The sequence below is a fragment of the Rousettus aegyptiacus genome, unplaced genomic scaffold (genome assembly GCF_014176215.1).
Source record: "Rousettus aegyptiacus isolate mRouAeg1 unplaced genomic scaffold, mRouAeg1.p scaffold_m13_p_4, whole genome shotgun sequence".
Taxonomy (NCBI): domain Eukaryota; kingdom Metazoa; phylum Chordata; class Mammalia; order Chiroptera; family Pteropodidae; genus Rousettus; species Rousettus aegyptiacus.
In genome coordinates, this window is record NW_023416307.1 from 115,138,076 (window position 1) to 115,156,947 (window position 18,872).

Here is an 18,872-nt window from a genome sequence, read left to right on the forward strand (position 1 = left end):
CTGCACCTTCTCAACTCCGCATCCATCTCCGGTGCCACTGTGCGTCAGCCAGCACAGAGCACCCTGGCAGCCTCGCTGGCCAGCCTGCTGGCTCCTGACACATGGGATGCCCCAGGCCCTGTGTTTCTTTCCACTTGCCGGGATCTGGAATGTGCCCCCCTTTCTTTGTATCCTTACAAAGGCCCTTCCTTTAGTGTTCAACCTGAGCTCAGCTTCCTCAGGAAAGCCCTCTCTGACCTGCCAACCCTCCTTCATACTCCTAGGGCAACCTGCTACGTATGGATGGTGCTAAAACATACTTGACTGAGAGCCGAAGAGGGAGGGAACAGGACACCTCTGGGTAGGCGGTGCGCCATCACCCACTGAATTAGAATCCTTCGGATGCAGCAAAAGCTGCTCTGACTCAGAAGCTGAAAAGCCCCAAATGCTTGGAAGCTCCAAAGGTGCCAGCAGATAAACCAAGATTTATTTTAAAACAGAATTTCAGGGGAATGATCTAGTTCTGAGTGGATTAATATTTTATCCCTGAATCCAAACCAAACTCTTATGACAATCAGACTTTGAAAAATTAGGTTAGTGCTTCAAGTGCCACTCCAGGTCCCGAAAAGAGGTGGGGCCCCGGAGAGAAGAGCTGGCAAGTGAGTGTTCAGATTGCAAATAAGGCTTTTCAAACTCACAGGGACCACGTCCTAGAAAGGAGACTGCAAGCTGGCCGATGTTAAGCACACCCCACACTCAGAAAGGTCTTTCTTCAGTTTACAGAGCCCCTTCCCATCCATTTCTCTTCTTGGTTCTTAGGACAGCTCTGTAAGAAAATTTACATGGCAAGTGGGGCTATCCAACTTTCAAGATGAGAAAACCTTGACTTGGAGAAGTGAAGTATATTGATGAAAAGTCACAATTCTGGGAAGTATGGAATCAAGACAAGTGCCAGGACCTATAAACTTGATCTTTTCTCACTACAACATGTAGAAGCCAATACCCACAGCACTAGTAATCCCTTCAGCCAAAAGCTCTACTGCAGGCCTGAGCAGCCCTGAGAGATGCCACTCACAGCACAGCCACGACCCTCAGCCAGGCTATCCACGTGGTCTCTGTAGTGAGACTCTAGAGACTGAAGTTTCTGGCACACACGTCAGATGAGGTGACCGCAGACCACAGGGGCTGGACAAAATCACCCCAGACCAAATGAGCCAGGATCTCTGTTAGCTGAGGACCTTCCCTCAGCAGAAGACCTCTCACCACTAAGCCTCTGCTCTCTTCACTAATGACTTCGGCAAATACCTGCTCAAAATGCAACACACACGTCTAATTCTCAACCCCCCATCATTTGGTACACCATCGTCCCCATCTTCCTCTGAACTTCCTTGTTACCGACTCAGCTTTCCTCACTCATCAGCCCTTCCTTGTGTCCCCTGGAATTGCTACTCCAGAAGGCAAATTCTCCTGTACGCTCAACCTCTTCAAAGGGACCTCCATTTTCCTTGCTTTGATGGAAAGCTGATTTGCCCTTGAACTTATTTCTTTGCTTCCTTTGCAGTCCTTCCCAGTCATACCTACCTCAGGGTCTCAAGCTGAGGGCCTCCTTGCTTTTCTGTTCCTCTTCACATCTAGACCAATACTGCCTTATCCTGCTACAAAAATCAAACAGAAAGCCCTGTTCCTTTGCGGACAGTGCCAGTGAGCTATGTGACCTTCTCCCCGTCCTCTGTGTTGTGTTCTACTGAAGACTTAGTCTTTCTTTCCACCCCAAGGTCTATCATCATTTGGGGGGACTCCAGGAGCCCTTGTTGACCATGCCAATACCTGGATTTTCAACCCCCTGACATATTAATCTCCAATGACCATCTCCTCCATGCCATTTCGGCTGCCCAACCCCACTGCTAAACCTCAGACTTTACCGCCCCAAATCATAAATTCAAGCATTCTGTTCTCTGGCCACAACTCTTCACATGCCAGCTGACGTGTTCTACTACTCCCACCATAGGCGTTTTTAAACTCTTTGGAATGTCCAGTGCATTGACCCCTCCATTTTCTGTTAGGGCTCTCTTTCCTTCTTAGTCTACCTTAGATTTCATGATCCATGAGTGATCCATTCAGCCATGTTCCTGCTGAGACCCTAAACCCTCTTCTATCTTTTTGTTACACACAGACAGCAAAATTCTCACTCTAGATGGGTTTAAATACTCTTTTCTCCATACCTGGATATGGGCAAACATGGGGACAGAAAGTCATACAATGGGATAGATTGACATCCACATATATTCATCATTACCAGCTTCGAATAGGACTTCAATGCTACCTCTTATCTACCTTGGTTCTCTGGTCTACTCACTCCTTAACTCCCTGTGATGACTATTTTGGCACTTCCTCACTCTCTCACACATATGACTCTGTTACCTACACTCTCATCCTCAGCAGTGAACCTCTCCTCCTGCCTCAGAAACACTAGGAATTAGGTAGGAGTACTCTTGGCTTCCCACTACCAAACATATCTGCCCCATTTTCTCTTCTGCTCATTACAAAGACCAGCACCTTCTCTTAACACTACCTGTTTTCTGACATCTTAATAGAGTTTCCAATCTATGAACATACACCCTTTCATTTTTTTGAGGTCCTTGATTTTCTTCAGCAAGGTTTTGTATAGAAGTCTTATACATCTTTCATTAGATTTAGTCCTAGGATTCTTGGGTTTAGGCTTTTTTGTATCTTCCATATCTCTGCCTAATATTTTGAATGTATGTAATACAGTTATGGTTCTTTTCATGTTCTTTTATGCCAACTCTAACATCTGTATGAGTTCTGGGTTGGTCTCAATTGATTGATTAAATCTTGGCATTATGGGTCATGAGTTTCTGCTTTTTTATATCCCTAGTAACATGATTAAATGCTAGACGCTGTTTTATTTTGCTGGATGCTAGATATTTTTGTATTCATATGAATACGCTAGTGCTTTGTTCTGATAGTTAGATCAAACCGTTTGATCCTTTCAGGTCTTGCTTTAACGATGTTAGGTTAATCTGGAGTGCTGCTCATTCTAGGGCTAATAATTCCTCACCACCGAGGCAAGTCCTTTCTCATCCTTACTCTGCCCAATGTCCTATGAATTATGAGTTCTTCCAGTTTGGCAGGTGAGAACGAGTAATATTCCTATGTGGCCACTGAGCACCATTCTTTCCAGTCCATTTAAATGTTCCTTCATCAGCCTTAGATAGTTTCCTCACGCTCATGTGCACAAAAGCACTCTGCTCAGTGCTAAAGAGGGATGCCTTCTGCTTACCCGTACGTTTTTCTTTCTATGAAATTCTCTCCCCTCAAGTACCGTCTGACATACTTTAGGCACCTAGGTTTCTGCAGACTCTAAGCTTTGTCTTCTCAACTCAGGGAGACCACAGGGCTCTGGCTGGGTTCCTCCTCCTCGTGCCACGGCCCACAAACTCCTTCTTAAGCCAATAAGCTGTGACAGTCACAGAGCTCATTTAGTTTATTTCCTGTTTCTAAGCGATCACTGTCCTTCATGGCCTGATGTCCAGTGTCTTGAAAATAATTGTTTTACATATATTGTGTTTTGGTTTTACTGTTATTTCAGGTGAGAGGTTAAATCTGGTATCTGTTACCCAATATTGACCAAAAGCAGAAGTTTCTTTTAATTCTATTTAATGATATTTTAAAATTAATTTTATCGAGATATGAGTCATAAACAAATGTATACAATTTAAGCTTAAGGTTTGGCTAATGTCGACACCATGTAAACGACACCCCAATTGAGAGATAGAACATTTATAACACCTCCCAGAAAGTTCTCTCATTCCCTTTCTCAGCCTACTCTTCCTCTTCAATAACCTGATTTCTGTCTTAATGGTTAATTTTGCCTCTTCCAGAACTTCACCATATGTTTTCTGTTGTATCTGGCTTCTTTCCCTCAGCAAAATGTTTTTAAGCTTCATTAATAATGTTGTAGTCATACTTCATTTCTTTTTACTGCTGAATGTGTATTCCATGTCTGAATACACCACAATTTGCTTGTCTATCTGCTGATAGACATTTGGTTTGTTCCAATTTGGAGCTACTATGAACAAAGCTCTATGACTATTCACATACAAGGCGTTTTGTGGACATGCATTTTCATTTCTCTTGGGGAAATATCTAAGAATGAAACTGCTAAACCATATGTTTCATATACATAAAGTATATGTTTAACTTTATGAGAAATTAACAAATTTTTCCAAAGTGGTTGTACCATTTTGTTTCTATGAGCAATGTTTGAGCGTATCAGTCACTCTTGCCAACACTTGATACTGCCAGTCTTTGTCACTCCAGTACATATTAGACTTTACATTGAAGTTTTAGCTTGCACTTCCCAGATGACTAATGATACTGAACATCATAACATGCACATTGGCTATTTGTATATATTTTCTCATGAAATATCTGTTTCAGTCATTGCCAATTTTTAATCTGGTTATCTCATTTGTTAAGAGTTCTTTATATATTCTAGATAGTAACCCTTAGTCAGAAGTTATGTATTGTGAATATTTTCTTCCATTGTGTGATTTCCTTTCAATTTCTTATTTCTGAAGGGCAGAAATCTTATTAGATCTATGATCTTTTTAATTTGATCTATGATCCATTTCAAATCAGTGTATGTATTGGCTCATAAAAAGAACTAACATTCTAGTTTTTTTTTTTTTTTGCAGATGGATATCCAATTTTTCCATCATTTTACTGAAAAGATAATCCTATCCTTTCTCCACTAAATTATTTAGCACTTTTGTCAAAAAACAATTGACCATATACATGTATTTCTGGATCCTCTGTTTGATTTAATTGTTCTATCTTTATGTCAAAACAACATGTAACTTTATGGTAAGTCTTGAAATCAGGTAGTGAAAGTCTTCCAACTCTATTTTTTGACAAGACTGTTTTAGCTGTAGGTCCTTTGAAATTATATATAAGTATTACAATCATCTTGTCTGTTTCTTTTAAAACTGGCTATTAAGATACATGAGCGGGACAGCACTGAATGCATAAGTGAGGAATGCGTAAACAAATTCAACATCTTAGCAATACTGAGTCTTCCAATCCACAATCACAGACTATTATTTACTTAAATCACCTTTAAGTTTATTCAGTGTTTCCTTATTTTCAGTATAGGTCTTTGATAGCTTTTATTTTAATTCTTAAGTACTTTAAATTGTTGATACTGTTGTAACTGATATTTTCCTCAAATTTCATTTTCCACATTATTTGTAGCTTATATATAGGAATAAAATTGATTTTTATATACTAATCTTGTATCCTGTGACCTTGCTATATTCACTTATTAATTCTGGTAGGTTTTCGGTTAATTCATTAGGACTTTCTATGTAGACTAGAAATAGTTTTTGCTTTCTTTCTAATCTTTCTGCCTTTCATATCTTTTGCTTCCCTTAATGTACTGGTCAGTACTTCCAACATAATGTTGAATAAAAGAAGTGAGACAGGAATTATTATCTTGTTTCTAATCTTAGAAAAAAAGCATCAGTCTTTCACTATTAAGTATGACATCAGTTATAGTTTCTTTGTAGAGAGCCTTTCTCGGGTTAAAGTTCTTATATAGTCTTAGTTTGCTGAGAGTTTTTGTTGTAAATGGTTATAAAATATTTTCACTTTCATATTCTGCATTTATTGAAATGGTCATATGACTTTTTTCCTCCATTCTGTTAATGTGGTAAATTACAATGTTTGATTTTCCAATAGTGCACCAACCTTATATTTCTAGTACAAGCTCCACCTGGTCATGAGGTATTATTCTTTTAATACTGCTAGAGTCAATTTGCTAATATTTGAGAATTTTTGCATCTATGTTAATTAAGGATAGTGTTTTTTTTCTATTATGTCTGTTAAGTTTTGGTACTGAGGTTATTCTGACCTCAAAATGTGTTGGGAAACGTCCATTCCTTCTCTATTATCTAAAAATAACTTTTTCTAGAAATGGTGTTTCTTTCTAAATTGTTTGACAAAATTCACTTTTGACATCATTTAGGCCTCCAGTTTTGAGAGGTTTATGATTCTGAATATCATTTAAAAAACAAATACAAAGCTCTTCAGGTTTTTATTACTTCTAGAGTCAATTCTAAGTTATTTTTTCAAGGAATTTGACTATTTCTCATAAGTTATTGTGTTTATTTACAAAATTACTCTGTTGTATTTTAATGTCTATAATAGCTCTGTTGATGTCCCCTCTTTCATTTTTTAATACTGATAATTTTAAATTTGTTCTTTCTAATTAGTCTTGCTAGAGATTTTTCAATTTTATCAAGCCTTTTAAAAAGTGCACTTTTGTCTTTAGTAATTTAACCTATTATTTGCATTTCTTTTTTACTTTTGTTATATTTTTCTACTGTCCTTGGATTTAATTTGTTCTTTTCCTAGATTTTTATTTTTTTATAATCCTGGAATTTTTATTTCATTTATTTATTTTTGGTGAGGCAACCCTTGGTTGACCTCGCAGACTGCAAGGACCTTGTCAGCTTACAATCTCTTATTTTTTATTTTTTACATCTACAGCACCTGGTTTTCCTGGGTGGTCTCCCATCCAAATACTAACCATATCTGACCCTGCTTAGTTTCCAAGATCAGACAGGATCGGGATTGTTCGGGGTACTTCTTTTCCTAGATTTTAAGATGAGAATGTAGGTCACTGAATTTAAACCTTTCTTCTTTACTGATATAGGCATTTAAAACTATAAATTTCCCTCTGTGTACTGCTCTAGATGAAAAATGCAAACTCTGAGATGTTGTATTTTCAGTATTAACTTAAAATATTTTCTAATTTTTATTGTAATGTTTTTCTTCGAATTGTAAGTTGTTTAGAAATGTATCATTTAATTTTCAAATATTTAGAGGACTTTCTTGACAGTTTATTGTTATTAATTTCTATTTTAAACCTATTGCTGTTAGAAAAAACATACTTTATGTCAATTTTTTGAGATTTAGTGAGAATTTTTTTACAGTTCAGATGTGGTCTGTCTTGGTGAATGTTCCATGTACTCTTGAACAGAACGTGTATTCTGCAGTGATTTGTATAAGCATCAATTAGGTCAATTTGGTTGATAGTGTTTAGATATTGTCTATACTTAGTGTTATTCATCTCCTTGCTCTATTACTGAAAAAGAATAAAAATTTTTATCTATATAATTTATTCACTTAATTTTGACAGCTTTTCCTTCACGTATTATTAAAACTTATTAAGTAGAAACACATTTGATATCATTGTGTCTTCTTGATGAATTGACCCTTTTATCATTATGAAATGTCTCTACCTCTGAAATATTTCTATCTCTGGAAACCCTCCTTGAAGTCCACTTTGTATATTTGGTATTAATGTAATTACTCCATTCTTTTATTTTTAATCTGTTTTTATATCTATAGATCTTACATTTTTATTCAGCCTAAAAATGTCTGTCTTTTAATTAAAAGATGTCCATTTTCATTTAATGCAATTATTGATATGGTTGCATTTATGTCTACCATCTTGCTATTGGTTTTGTGTTCATCCCATATGTTCTTTATTCCTTTCCTGCCTTATTTTAGATAATTGAGTACTATTACTATTTAGGATTCCACTTTCTCTCTTCTTTTGGCTTTTAAGATACCACTTTGTTTTATTTTTTAATCACTGCTCTAGAGATTATCACATGTATTCTTAATTTATCACAGTCTACCATTAATATTTCACATTATATGTGAAATATAATTTAGCTCCCTTCTATCTTTTGTTTTATTGTCACATAATTTACTTTTACATGTTATAGTCCTCATGATATGATATTATTACAGTCAGTCATCATTTAACCTTGTCGATAGGTTCTTGGAACTACAGCAAATGATATATAATGAAATCGATTTTACTGTAGGCAAATTGACATAAACAAAAGTTAAATTCCTATGGCATTTTATCAACGTTATAACGAAACAACATTGAACAAAATGACATTAAATGAAGCGTTATTCGAAGACTGGCTGTATTTTTACTTTAAATGATTATTTTTTCTACTATTAATTTATTTTAATTTTTTATGATGACATTGGTCAACGAAATCCAATAAGCTTCAGCTGTACATTTTAACAGCAAGGCATATATATATATTCACCTCTCATAGTTAGATTTCTGTCACCACATATTTGACCCCCTTTACTGCACCTCTCTCCACCCCCTTACCCTCTGGTTTAAATGATCATCCTTTAAAGAAACTTAGAAATGAAGAAGATTCTAACTTTACCTTCTTGTTTGCCACTTTTGGCATTCCTTATTTTTTTAAACATATATTTTTTATCTGATATTATTTTCTTTAGCCTGAAAAACTTCCTTTAACACTTCTTTAGTGCAGATTTTCGGGCGACCAATCCTTTTGGCTTTTGTCTAAAACTTTATCTTACTTTTTAAAGAGCTTTTTTGTTGAACACAGAATTCCAGTTTTTTCTTTCAGCTTTTTAAAGATGCCATTCACTGTCCCATGGCTTGCACTATTTCTGAAAATGAGGGAATGAATATTATTCTACTGCAGTATGTAATTACCTTTTCCCCATTGATTTCTTTTAAAATGCTCTATTTTTTATTTTTGACAATTTTATGTGCCTAGTGTGCTTCTCATTGTGTTTATACTGCTTGGAGTTTGTTAAGCTTCCTGGATTTGTGAATTTATAGTTTTCATAGAATTTGCAACATTTTCGGCTATTCTTTCTTTAAAAATTGTTTTCTTCCCCAATCTCTCTCTCTTCTATTTGTGGGACTCCAATTTCACATATATCAGATTGCTTCTTATTGTCCTAGAGATCACAAAGTTTTCACTGATCTTTTTTTCCTTCAATGTCTCCTCCACTATGTATTTCTTTCAGATATGGTATTCCATTTCTCTGCTGAGAATTACCATGCTTTATTATGTCCTTTTAGTTCTTGAATAGGTTTACAGTAGCAATTTCAAAGCCTTTGACTGCTAATTGCAACATTTCTGTCATCTCCTAATGTGTTTCTCCTAACTTTGCCCCCACCTGATTATGGATGTTTTCCTGCTTTTCACATTCTGTAGCTTTAGTGATGTGGGGAAACATTTGGAGAAAGGCTGAATTTTGGTGTCTTCCCTTAATGAGTAATGACTTTTGTTTTGGCAGCTGTTTAATTAATTGGCCACTTAGCTTGATCCTTTTGAAGCTTGTTTACAAGCTTTGTTAGGGCAAGTCTACAGTGGCTCTTACTCCAGGGCTAAAGTATCCCCACCCTTAATGCCTGCCTTTTCTAAGGTCTCAGGTGTATGTCAAATGTATTCATCGAAGTCAATCCATTCCAGCCTGTCAGAAACCCGTCTACCAGCACTATGACATTTCCAGCAGCTCACAGCTTTCTAGTAGCTATTCTTTACCATGCCTCAATAGTCTCACTTGGCACATGGCAACTTAGTATATTGTCAAATATTTAAGAGAATCCCTATTCACCTTTTCAGAGCTCCTTCTCTGTACACCTCTCTCCAGTACCCTGCCCTGAAAATTTCAGCTGTTTCAGCAGTCCAAACTCTGCTCTTTGCCTCTTCAGCAAATAGACTATTGTCCTCTGCTTGGTTCTGATTCCCTGTGCCACAATGTTAAGTGGCTCCAGGCAGAAAGCCAGGACAATTATGGGACTTCATGTTTCCTTTCTTTTAGGGATCCCAATCTATGGTGTCTATTTCCATCTTTGGAAAAAGTTTTATAGTTCTGGATAGTGAAAGGTTAAATCTGGCACTGTATCTACGTTGTGACTGACAGTGGATTACAATAGTCTTAAATTGGCTTCCCCACATCAGGTCTTGTATCCAACTTGTCCATACATACTGCTGTGGCCAGAGTGATTTTTATAGGCAGATTTTCCCAACATTTCATCAAGAAAATGTTCAAACATCTATAGAAGTATAAAGAATTGTACGGTGAACACTCTTATGCCTACAACCTAGATTTCACGATTAACATTTTCTATATTTTCTTTATCACCTATCTATCCCACTTTCTATCCATCTACAAAATCATCTTATTTTTTTGGAGCATTTTAAGGTAGGCTAAAGACATCAGAACACGGAATAATTTTAATAAAACAAATATAAATCACATTACTTCCTGCTTAAAATTCATCAATGGGTGGGTTCCTTTACTCTTTAGCTAATTAACCCAAATTTGTGACATGATCTGGATGGACCATTGTGATCTGGGCTCTGCTGATCGGTCATCTTTTTTCTACCCTCCTTTCCTTGCTCCCCAAATGCCCCCCTCTGCCCCTTCCTATTGTATGGCTTTTGCATGGGTTTTTGCTTTCATTGGAACACTCTTCCCCAGCCTCTTCTGCCTTGCCTGGATATGATGGCTATTCATTCATTCTTCTCTTCCTCCAGGATGCTTCCCCACACCCCTAGATATCAGTTGTGCCCATTAAACACTCTTTATAGCACCATGTACCTTTCTTTTCCAAGAATTTATAAAAGTTTGTAATTACAATTTTTGTCTCCCCCACCAAATATAAACTTGATCAAAGCAAAAACTCATTGTAACCTTAATGCCTAGTAAGGTGCTTGGAAAATATATCTACTACTATGTAGGCACTCAAATTAAATGAATGAATTCAAGCCATTTTTTTCCCTAAGAAGTCTAACACAAAGAAAAAAGTATCTAGCAAGATTTTCTGCTCCTTATTAGTCTGTTACATTGAATCTAAACAGGTAGTATAGGGCCAGCCCTAAGTACTGCCTCCAGGCCAAGCATAATGGTCCAGGTCCACATTATTGAGAAAAAGCATCACTTAGAAAGATCTCCAAAGACAGGAAATACACTCACTTTCAGTGTTCTTCTAGATAGCCAATCTAAATTCTCATAATACTGTAGATCTATATCTTCATTCGATTCTCAGAGATACAGTTCTCAATCTCAGAGTTTTGTTTCACAGAAAATAATTTTTCATAGAATTTTAAGCATTTAAACCAATGTCCAACAACTCGCTCTGTACCTCTCCCTATGTTCTCTCATCTCACACACCAGGGAAATGATGACGGTTCTTTGCTCTGAGGGACCTGTGAATGATGTCTCATATGGGAGGATACTTATGCCTTGGGTGCACAGATTTGCTGAAATATTAAAATGGAACTCCAGGAAAGGAATGACTGCTGAACTTTAATAAAGAAGTGTTCCCTGTAATTTTGGACATACTGGTCTGAATACTGAGCTGCCTTGCTATATACCAATATTTTATCTCTATAGGCAATGTTACCAGCCTGTAAAAGAATATTACACAGAAGCAAAACAAAAAAACAACAACAAAAAAAGACTGACATAGGTTGACACTAGCAAAGAATCTTAGAGGCAATCACCAAAGTATTTCTCACAAGAAATCAAATTATTAAATTCATAAATATCTTTTCCATTGTAAAAGTGATAGCAATTGTTAACGTCATCAATTGAATAGGGAACATGGGAAAATTATGGCTTTAATTTCAACCATTAAGGTACCAGCAGCTTTATGAGGAGCTGGGTCTGTATGTGAAATCACTGCAATGAATTCTCTTCCCCCAGGATTTGGGATCAACAGACTAAACACCCTGCTGTGCAACATGGATGCCCTCAACTACCTCACCCCTTCTCTTGAACTGAAAATCGACCAATGAGAGCGTGGTGGAGGGAAGTCTGCTGATGCCTGGGATAGAGATCTCCATCAGCAAAATGGGTGCCCAGGAGGGCACATGTGGCCAGAGGTTCATCCTGGGTTCTCAGAGGTGTTTGTTATGCGTTATAAAGAAGAACTCGGTCAGGGACAGATGATAGCCACAGCTGACAAGTGAGAGAGCTCTACTGAATCTGTTCCTAGTGCCTGGCTGCTGGCCACTGCTGTTGCCAGGGAAACAGACGTCAGCTTGATGGAAACAAGGATCAGCGAAAACTTTCACTTACCTCGTTTCCACTGATCCCGACAGCCATTTCTATGGAAACAGTAGCTGCGAGCCAGCGGCAGAGAGGTTACCACTCACTTGTTAATGTCAGGTGTGGCTACCAGCCTGTGCACTTCAGGTACCATGGTACCAACAGCACCAGGATCCAGCTGTCAGCTACCCCCGACAGCCTTTTAACTCTGCAACAAGAAAGTTCAGTGTTTAAAAGTATATATAAATGTTTAGCTTGGTTCTTTATCAGAAAAAGGAAATTTAGTATTCTTCCATTTGAAACGGAAGCAGAGCTTAGTTATTCTTCCAAAGCCAAACCATGTGAAGCTACTAACGGACCATGGATCTCTCCATGGATCTCGGCATTCAATCCCATTCATGACATTACTTCCAAGTTCAAGAAAAGGGGCACCCAACTGTGTGGACAAATCTTTCACATGTTAGCCTAGATGAACCAAAGATAAATCCAGCTAAATGTGTGGAAGTAATTTTGTTATAAGTGATTTTTAGGGGTGCCTTTTCTTGGGATTCTGGCAGTCTGATCAGCACTAATTACACACAGGAAAAAATCTTATTTTTTTTTTAATTGTACAAACTATCTACCAAGAACCCTACACCACTTATTTATTTTTAAACTAAACCTCTATGTGCTTTCTTAGTCTGTTGGTCAAAATATGAAATTAACTCATGAACTCAGCACAGTTTTATTCTGTAATATAGTGGTAACCAATCGAACCGATAGCCTGGCTATCCCATCACCTAACAATATCCCTTTCAATGTTTAAGGCAATTCGGCTACTCTTCTAAGATGCACGTATGTCAGAAAAGTATGTAGAACAAGAAATTCTGTTGTTCCTTTTCTTTCTGCAGATGTTGGTAAAATGTTGAATGAGAGCAAAATCTAATCTCAGTCATGAATAATTTATAAGACTGCCTCTTCCTAGAGGGTACGTCTCCACTTAGAAAACATCCACAAGCAACACAACCACCCTCCGCCCTGATATGTTTTGCCTCCTGAGCCAATATTCAAGTGGAAGAAATCAGAGGCAATCTCTGATTTGCCACAGCTCATAATGGTGTGAATTTAAATGTATCAAGGTTCAAATTATGATGCCCCGAACCTGATCCTAGTCTGTCAAATTTTGATACAATACAGTTGACAGCCCCACCACTACCACCATCTTCCTTCTCCATTCTCTCTACACCAGCAGTTACGCAAGAAAATTAGCCATGCCTGGGTCTCTGTCTAGGCCCTGGGATCTGATGCAACTAGAATGGAGTATAGGAAGGAAGAAGCAATAGCGAAATTCAGAATGATCAACTGGTTTAAAAATAGCTATTTTATAACGCTTTCCCTCATCCATGTTCCCTCTAAAGTTAAACAGGCCTCTACTAATATAAAATTGGATTAATGATTTTAAAAAGATAACCTGTGACTTGGTAGATCTGGAACTTATTGGGAAACAAAGAACATGAATTAATTTAGAACTGAATGATTTCAAATTTATAGACACGGGCTGGATTTACATTAAATCTTATGTCATAAAATCTGGTTTATAAAGAACATTTATCTTATAACAACATGCAAGAACTGCTTAAGAAAGGGTTTCAAATATTTTTCATAAGATGTTGGTAAAACAAAAGTTTTGAATCCATAGGTGAACTATAAATGATTTTAATCTATTCCTTAAAGCCAGCCCAGTCGGTGGTTTGTGTAGTCATACCGTTAGTAATCACTGGCCTGGCTTACATCATTATATATAATAAATATATGTGCGATAAAACATTAAAAAATATTATAACGTTGACTTTTCACTAATTCAGGCCTATCTTAGTCAATTATTATTCATTCATTTAAAAGGATTCAGTTGATTAGCTTAGAGTCAAATCTCCTTTTACATACTCTAATTTGAGCCATCATGATAACAATAACCAAGCCTCTACGCTCTTTAGTTCACTAAATCCTCACACAACTCCACAGGTTGGTATTATTCACTCCATTACACAGATCAGGCAAGTGAGGCTCAAACAGGTAAATAATTTGTCCCAAATCTCAGTTGCTAAAAGGTAGAGCAAAGACGCAAATCTTGGTTATCCAACTAAAGCTGCCATGTTTAACCACTATGTTACAGAAATGCCATTACCTTCTATTTGTACAAAAAGCACTGTCAGATAGAACCTGAATAATAACAATTCAGCTCTGCATAATTCTTTATAGCTGACAAAGAACCTCTGTAGCCTTCTCTTGGAGGGCACGGAGTAGAGTATCAACATGTGTACAAAGCATGTTTCCCTTGGTCACCTCCTGGGAAGTCCATAAAATAGTATACTTTAGATAATTTCCAAAGAGTCCCTTTGGCTATTCCTACTTCACCCAGGGAGGAGGTCCATGCATTCAATATAAAGATACATTAAATGAGGAAAATCCTTTGTATATTTTTCAAAGCACTTCTACCTTCCCTGGCTGATTTAAAGCTAGCCACCCTGTGGGGAGGTGGCACATGGGATCATCCTTGTTTTGAGGGATGAGGAGACTGAGGCTCGGAGTGAAGTTCCAGAGTTAGTGGGTGACACTGGCAGGACTAGAACCCAGGTCTTCTAGTTCCTTTCTCATCTACCAGTCCCTTCTTCAGGGTCTGAACCACATCTTGGGGGCCTAGAGGGCCTTCTATCTTGCTGCAGGTGTACCGGGCATCGGGTGGGTTCTGCAGGTGAAGAAGTAAGCCCACTGCCCAGAATCCCCCTTTCCCTGGGAATCTGATAGTGATTCTAAAGAAACAAAGCACTGAAATACATGTTCTCTTATTTTGCCAATTCACTGACAAAAAAAAAAAAAGAAAAAAAACTCAAAAAGGACAAAGAGTTAAACAAACAATTTTAAAGGTAAAAAAGCCAGCATAAGAGGAGACGTAATCTGTCTGAATTGTAGATTTCAATGAGATGTTCTTTCTGATCTCTGGTCATAATGGGACCATCTCCTCAATGACAACTTAATATAAAACTGCAACAGGCATTACAGACATTCTTGGCTCCTCCCACAGAACACTATTATCAGATATACAAGTCTTCATCCATGTTCATGTTTGGCTACACAGGATGTGCGGTTAATAAACTTCATACTCACCTTGAGAAAATGGCCTATTGTAAAAACGAAAGTTTTCTCCCCAAAGCATCAATTTTAGAATGCTTTTAAAATGTACCAACAACAAATCAAGAGGCGGATTAAAATCAGTTCAAGAATACAATAGGATGGCATGGCCACACAAAAAGAGACGGGACCAAGGAGCAGAAATAAATATATCTGAAAGGTTGAAAGACTTAAAGACACACAGCACCATCTCATGATGCTTCATCCAAAGGCAAAAGCATGGTCTTAAGTTTCTAAAATGAGAGCCTTTTAATTTAGTGCTTTGGGGATTATGTTTGTGTTGGTTTGATGGTCCCTAAGGGGCTTTGCAACATAAGTCATCTTCCTTTTAACATTTGCATCCTTCTAGTTTTGTAATTCCTCTAGTGTTCCCTACAAAAAAATGTGAAGAATCCTAAGATTAAAATAAAAATATTTTTAAATTCACTTTAACAAGAAAATGAATACAAATGGCCCATTTTGATTTTTTGTTGCTTGGGAGGAAGTCAAAGGGGAGCAGCTGTGCTGAGAAGCCCAGGTAATTATTAGGGGAGGTGGGAGATTGCCGGTCCCTCATCAGTTTCCCCATAGACACCTTACCATCTCTCAAGATCCAGCCCCTTGGTCTACACTTCTACTCTAGCTTTGCCATCCTGCACTGCTTAACAACAGTCTCCCTCACTAGACACCAAATGTCTGAGCACAAGGCCTCCGTCTGTGTCTTAGACATCCTGGCACCCCTGGCCGCTGGCCCAGAGCCGGGCATTCAACGGAACGCAGGAAATGCTGGCCAAATCAGCCAACAGGGATGAAAAGCTCTGCTTTGCAGGTCTGGTTCTTACTTTACACAAAATACTCCTCAGCATTTCCTACAAAAGTGGCCTTAAGGGTGGAGTAGAGTCAGTATGCAGCTTTTGGGAGCTGGGGCACAGCATGAAGTGACAGTGAAAAGTCACTGGGAAGTCTTGGGATTTTAGTTTAAAAATTCACGTGTCATTTGTATTCTTCTTCGTAAGGGATCTAGTTTTGTTTTGATATAAAAATGTTTTTTAAGTTACTTATTATTTTCCCCAAAATATACTTCAGTGAACTGATTGTTCCGTGAAGGTACATGCCTTTTTTATCCTCCAACTTTGGGTACCCCCATGAGGGTGCATGTTTAATGCCCACCATTGTAACAAGGAGCCCTTCCTCCCATCTTTTCCATTTTATTTTTTTAAGCTGCTTCATCACGCCAGGCGATGGTTCCTGTTCTGGAAAGCTCAGACATAAGGCATGTCACTGGCACTGTTAAAATTAATGGTTTCCATGGCCTCAGTTTAGTTAGGTTTAGGCGACATGGGGTGCCAAGGAATTCACAACAGACTTGCTTTTGACCTTGTACAGGCTGTTCCTGTGGCGAAATCAAGCACAATGCTATTCCTCCAGGGATAGATTCTACCTTTACAATCCCAACACCAACCTAAGGCCACGGAGGGTTCATTAGGAGGAAGGCTCTTTTAAAGTTCTTAGTGGAAGTGCATGAGGCTCAAGGAAATGTCTGTCTGTAGTAGGAAGCTTTGTTAGGGGTGGGGGATGGGACGGGATGCTGTCACACCCCAACTCAGTCCCAGCTCCACCCCCTCCCCACTCCTCTGACTGTGGGCCATTTCTAGATAGGGCCTTCTCATGAGTGTGTCCATAAAGGAAAACTGAACACACTCAGCCAAGGAGAATTCCAAAATTGTTATCCCCTGAAAATGAACAGGGAGGTTAAAGGGAAACTGAAGAAAGGAAGCAGAGATGGATAACTCAGCTTTCTGCTCTGGAAAAGGCAGCGTTGAGAAAAATGAGATAAAGTTCTCTGCACTGACTCATCATTACATGAAGACATCACTTCCCTGAGATATAAGCTCAGAAAGAGGAAGATAAAGTGAGTGAAGAGAAAATAAACTTCTAGCTCCCTTCCCTGGGTTACTCCCCTTTCTTGTGTGTCTACAGGATGATGGAGATGTGAAGCTACCCCAGGGTCTCTTGGATGGCAACTACAGGCAGGACAGAGCCCAGAAACACTGGAGTCCCCTTTCCTAGAAGGTTAATCATAGAGCTGAGGTTAACAAAATGAAATTCCAAAAATGGTGACTGAGTGACAAGGACTATGATAAGACCAAAAGACATGTATGTGCAAAAGCTGATCATTTTTCTACATTTAAATAAAGATTCTACCAGTTAAGATTAAAAATGAATTAGAGGGAAAATTCTCACAGTGACAGCAGCAGAAAACCAAGCTAATAAATGATCCTGATCAGAAGGATGTCAGACTTTGAAGTTTGTTCAGCCTTTATGTGCTAATCTAGGCTTATTTCTCCTTCACAATTAAATCTGAAACACCCTGGAAATATTCAGGATACACTGTGGGTAATTTCAAAGAGCCAGGTTATGTACCAATGGAAATAAAACCACCAGACGCCCTTTCCTGGGGGAGAACAAGGTTGGGACTCCTTTTTCTCACTGGTAATCCACTGTTACACATCGGCAAATTAATGCAACTGGCTTCAGGGAAACGTTTTCATTAAATTAATAGTGTTTGGCAAGCATCAGAAACACAAAATCTCACAGACACAGGCAGAAAGAATCACAGTTCAATCCAAAAGCAACACACAGAGGGGACATCAGAGTCCACACGCATGCAGAGGAGCCACAGAGGGCAGCTGGGAGACACGCAGAGCCGCCTCACACATGGCAGCAGCACAGTGTGCAACACGGATCCGACTGCTTACCCACTAAGGACACCAAGTACCAGGTTAAGGACGAAAAATGAGCCAAGGATGATCAGACTAACAAAATACACCCATGGCCATTCCCATCCTATCGCATCATTTACCTGTAAAATGTAAGGAGATCGGTTATCAGTTATCTATTGACTAAAGAGCAGAGCCCCAGGAGCAGCTGCCAGACCACGTGGGACTTTGATGAAAGATTAGTGCTCCCAGGACAGGGACCTCGCCCTAGACCTTCTATTTTTTATCTTTGAATAAGGACAAGTTCTGTTGCTGAGATCTACAGATGTGGCCTACCAAAAGTTGGCCAGGACCAGCTCACTTAGCTACTGTTTTGTACCAATTAATCTGCATTATATTTGGATCCAGTCAAATAAAGCAATTATAAATGAATCTCATTTTAGGACAGACAAAAGGGGAAGCAGTGGAAACTATTTAAATCCCAAGCAACAATGCTGATTAATTTCTGGTCAGTAACTATCCTATAGCTTGCTTTTATGAAGGCTGGTGAGGTTCCAGGAAACATCGTAATTTGGGAAGGCTCAGCAGAAAAGAAAGCATCTTGGAGGACACAGAAAGCTCCTGGCACCCACCCGGTGGCCCCCATCTAGCAAAGCCTGTGTGGTCTTGGCAACTGTCCTCAGGACTCTGCTTTCAAGATGAAAGAGGTGTAGCTTACCCGCTCAATACACCAAGTACAAGATTTAGTACGAAAAATGACCCAAAGATGACGAGACTGACAAAATAGACCCAGGGCAATTCAAATCCCATAGCATCATTCATCTGTAAGAAATAAGATGGTCTCATAGGAGTGGGTTAATGAGAGAATCTAGTAACGAGAGAGGGTCACATTAGAGACAGCATTCTATACATTTAATGAAACATTTACTTAAATTCACATCAGAAACAATAGTGGTCAATGAACATTCATTATATATTCCCAACACACACACACACACACACACACACACACACACACACACACACGCACACACAGAGTCATCAGAGCTTTCAGGGCAAATAGGAGCAGAGTTTGGTCACCGGTAAGGA

At 38.5% G+C, this 18,872-nt stretch overlaps 1 protein-coding gene across 27 annotated transcripts in view; it reads right to left on the bottom strand.

Annotated features, from left to right (window-relative positions):
* CACNA1D (calcium voltage-gated channel subunit alpha1 D) overlaps positions 1–18,872 on the bottom strand; it is a 289,592-nt gene that overhangs the window by 114,186 nt on the left and 156,534 nt on the right. For 19 of the 27 annotated variants that reach the window (XM_036218604.1, XM_036218608.1, XM_036218595.1 and 16 more), the window contains exon 8: positions 17,823–17,926. The exons of 2 other annotated variants lie outside the window; for them this stretch is intronic. In XM_036218604.1, coding sequence (XP_036074497.1) covers positions 17,823–17,926 — 104 coding nt within the window. 6 more of the 27 variants (XM_036218596.1, XM_036218591.1, XM_036218602.1 and 3 more) reach the window with 2 other exon arrangements.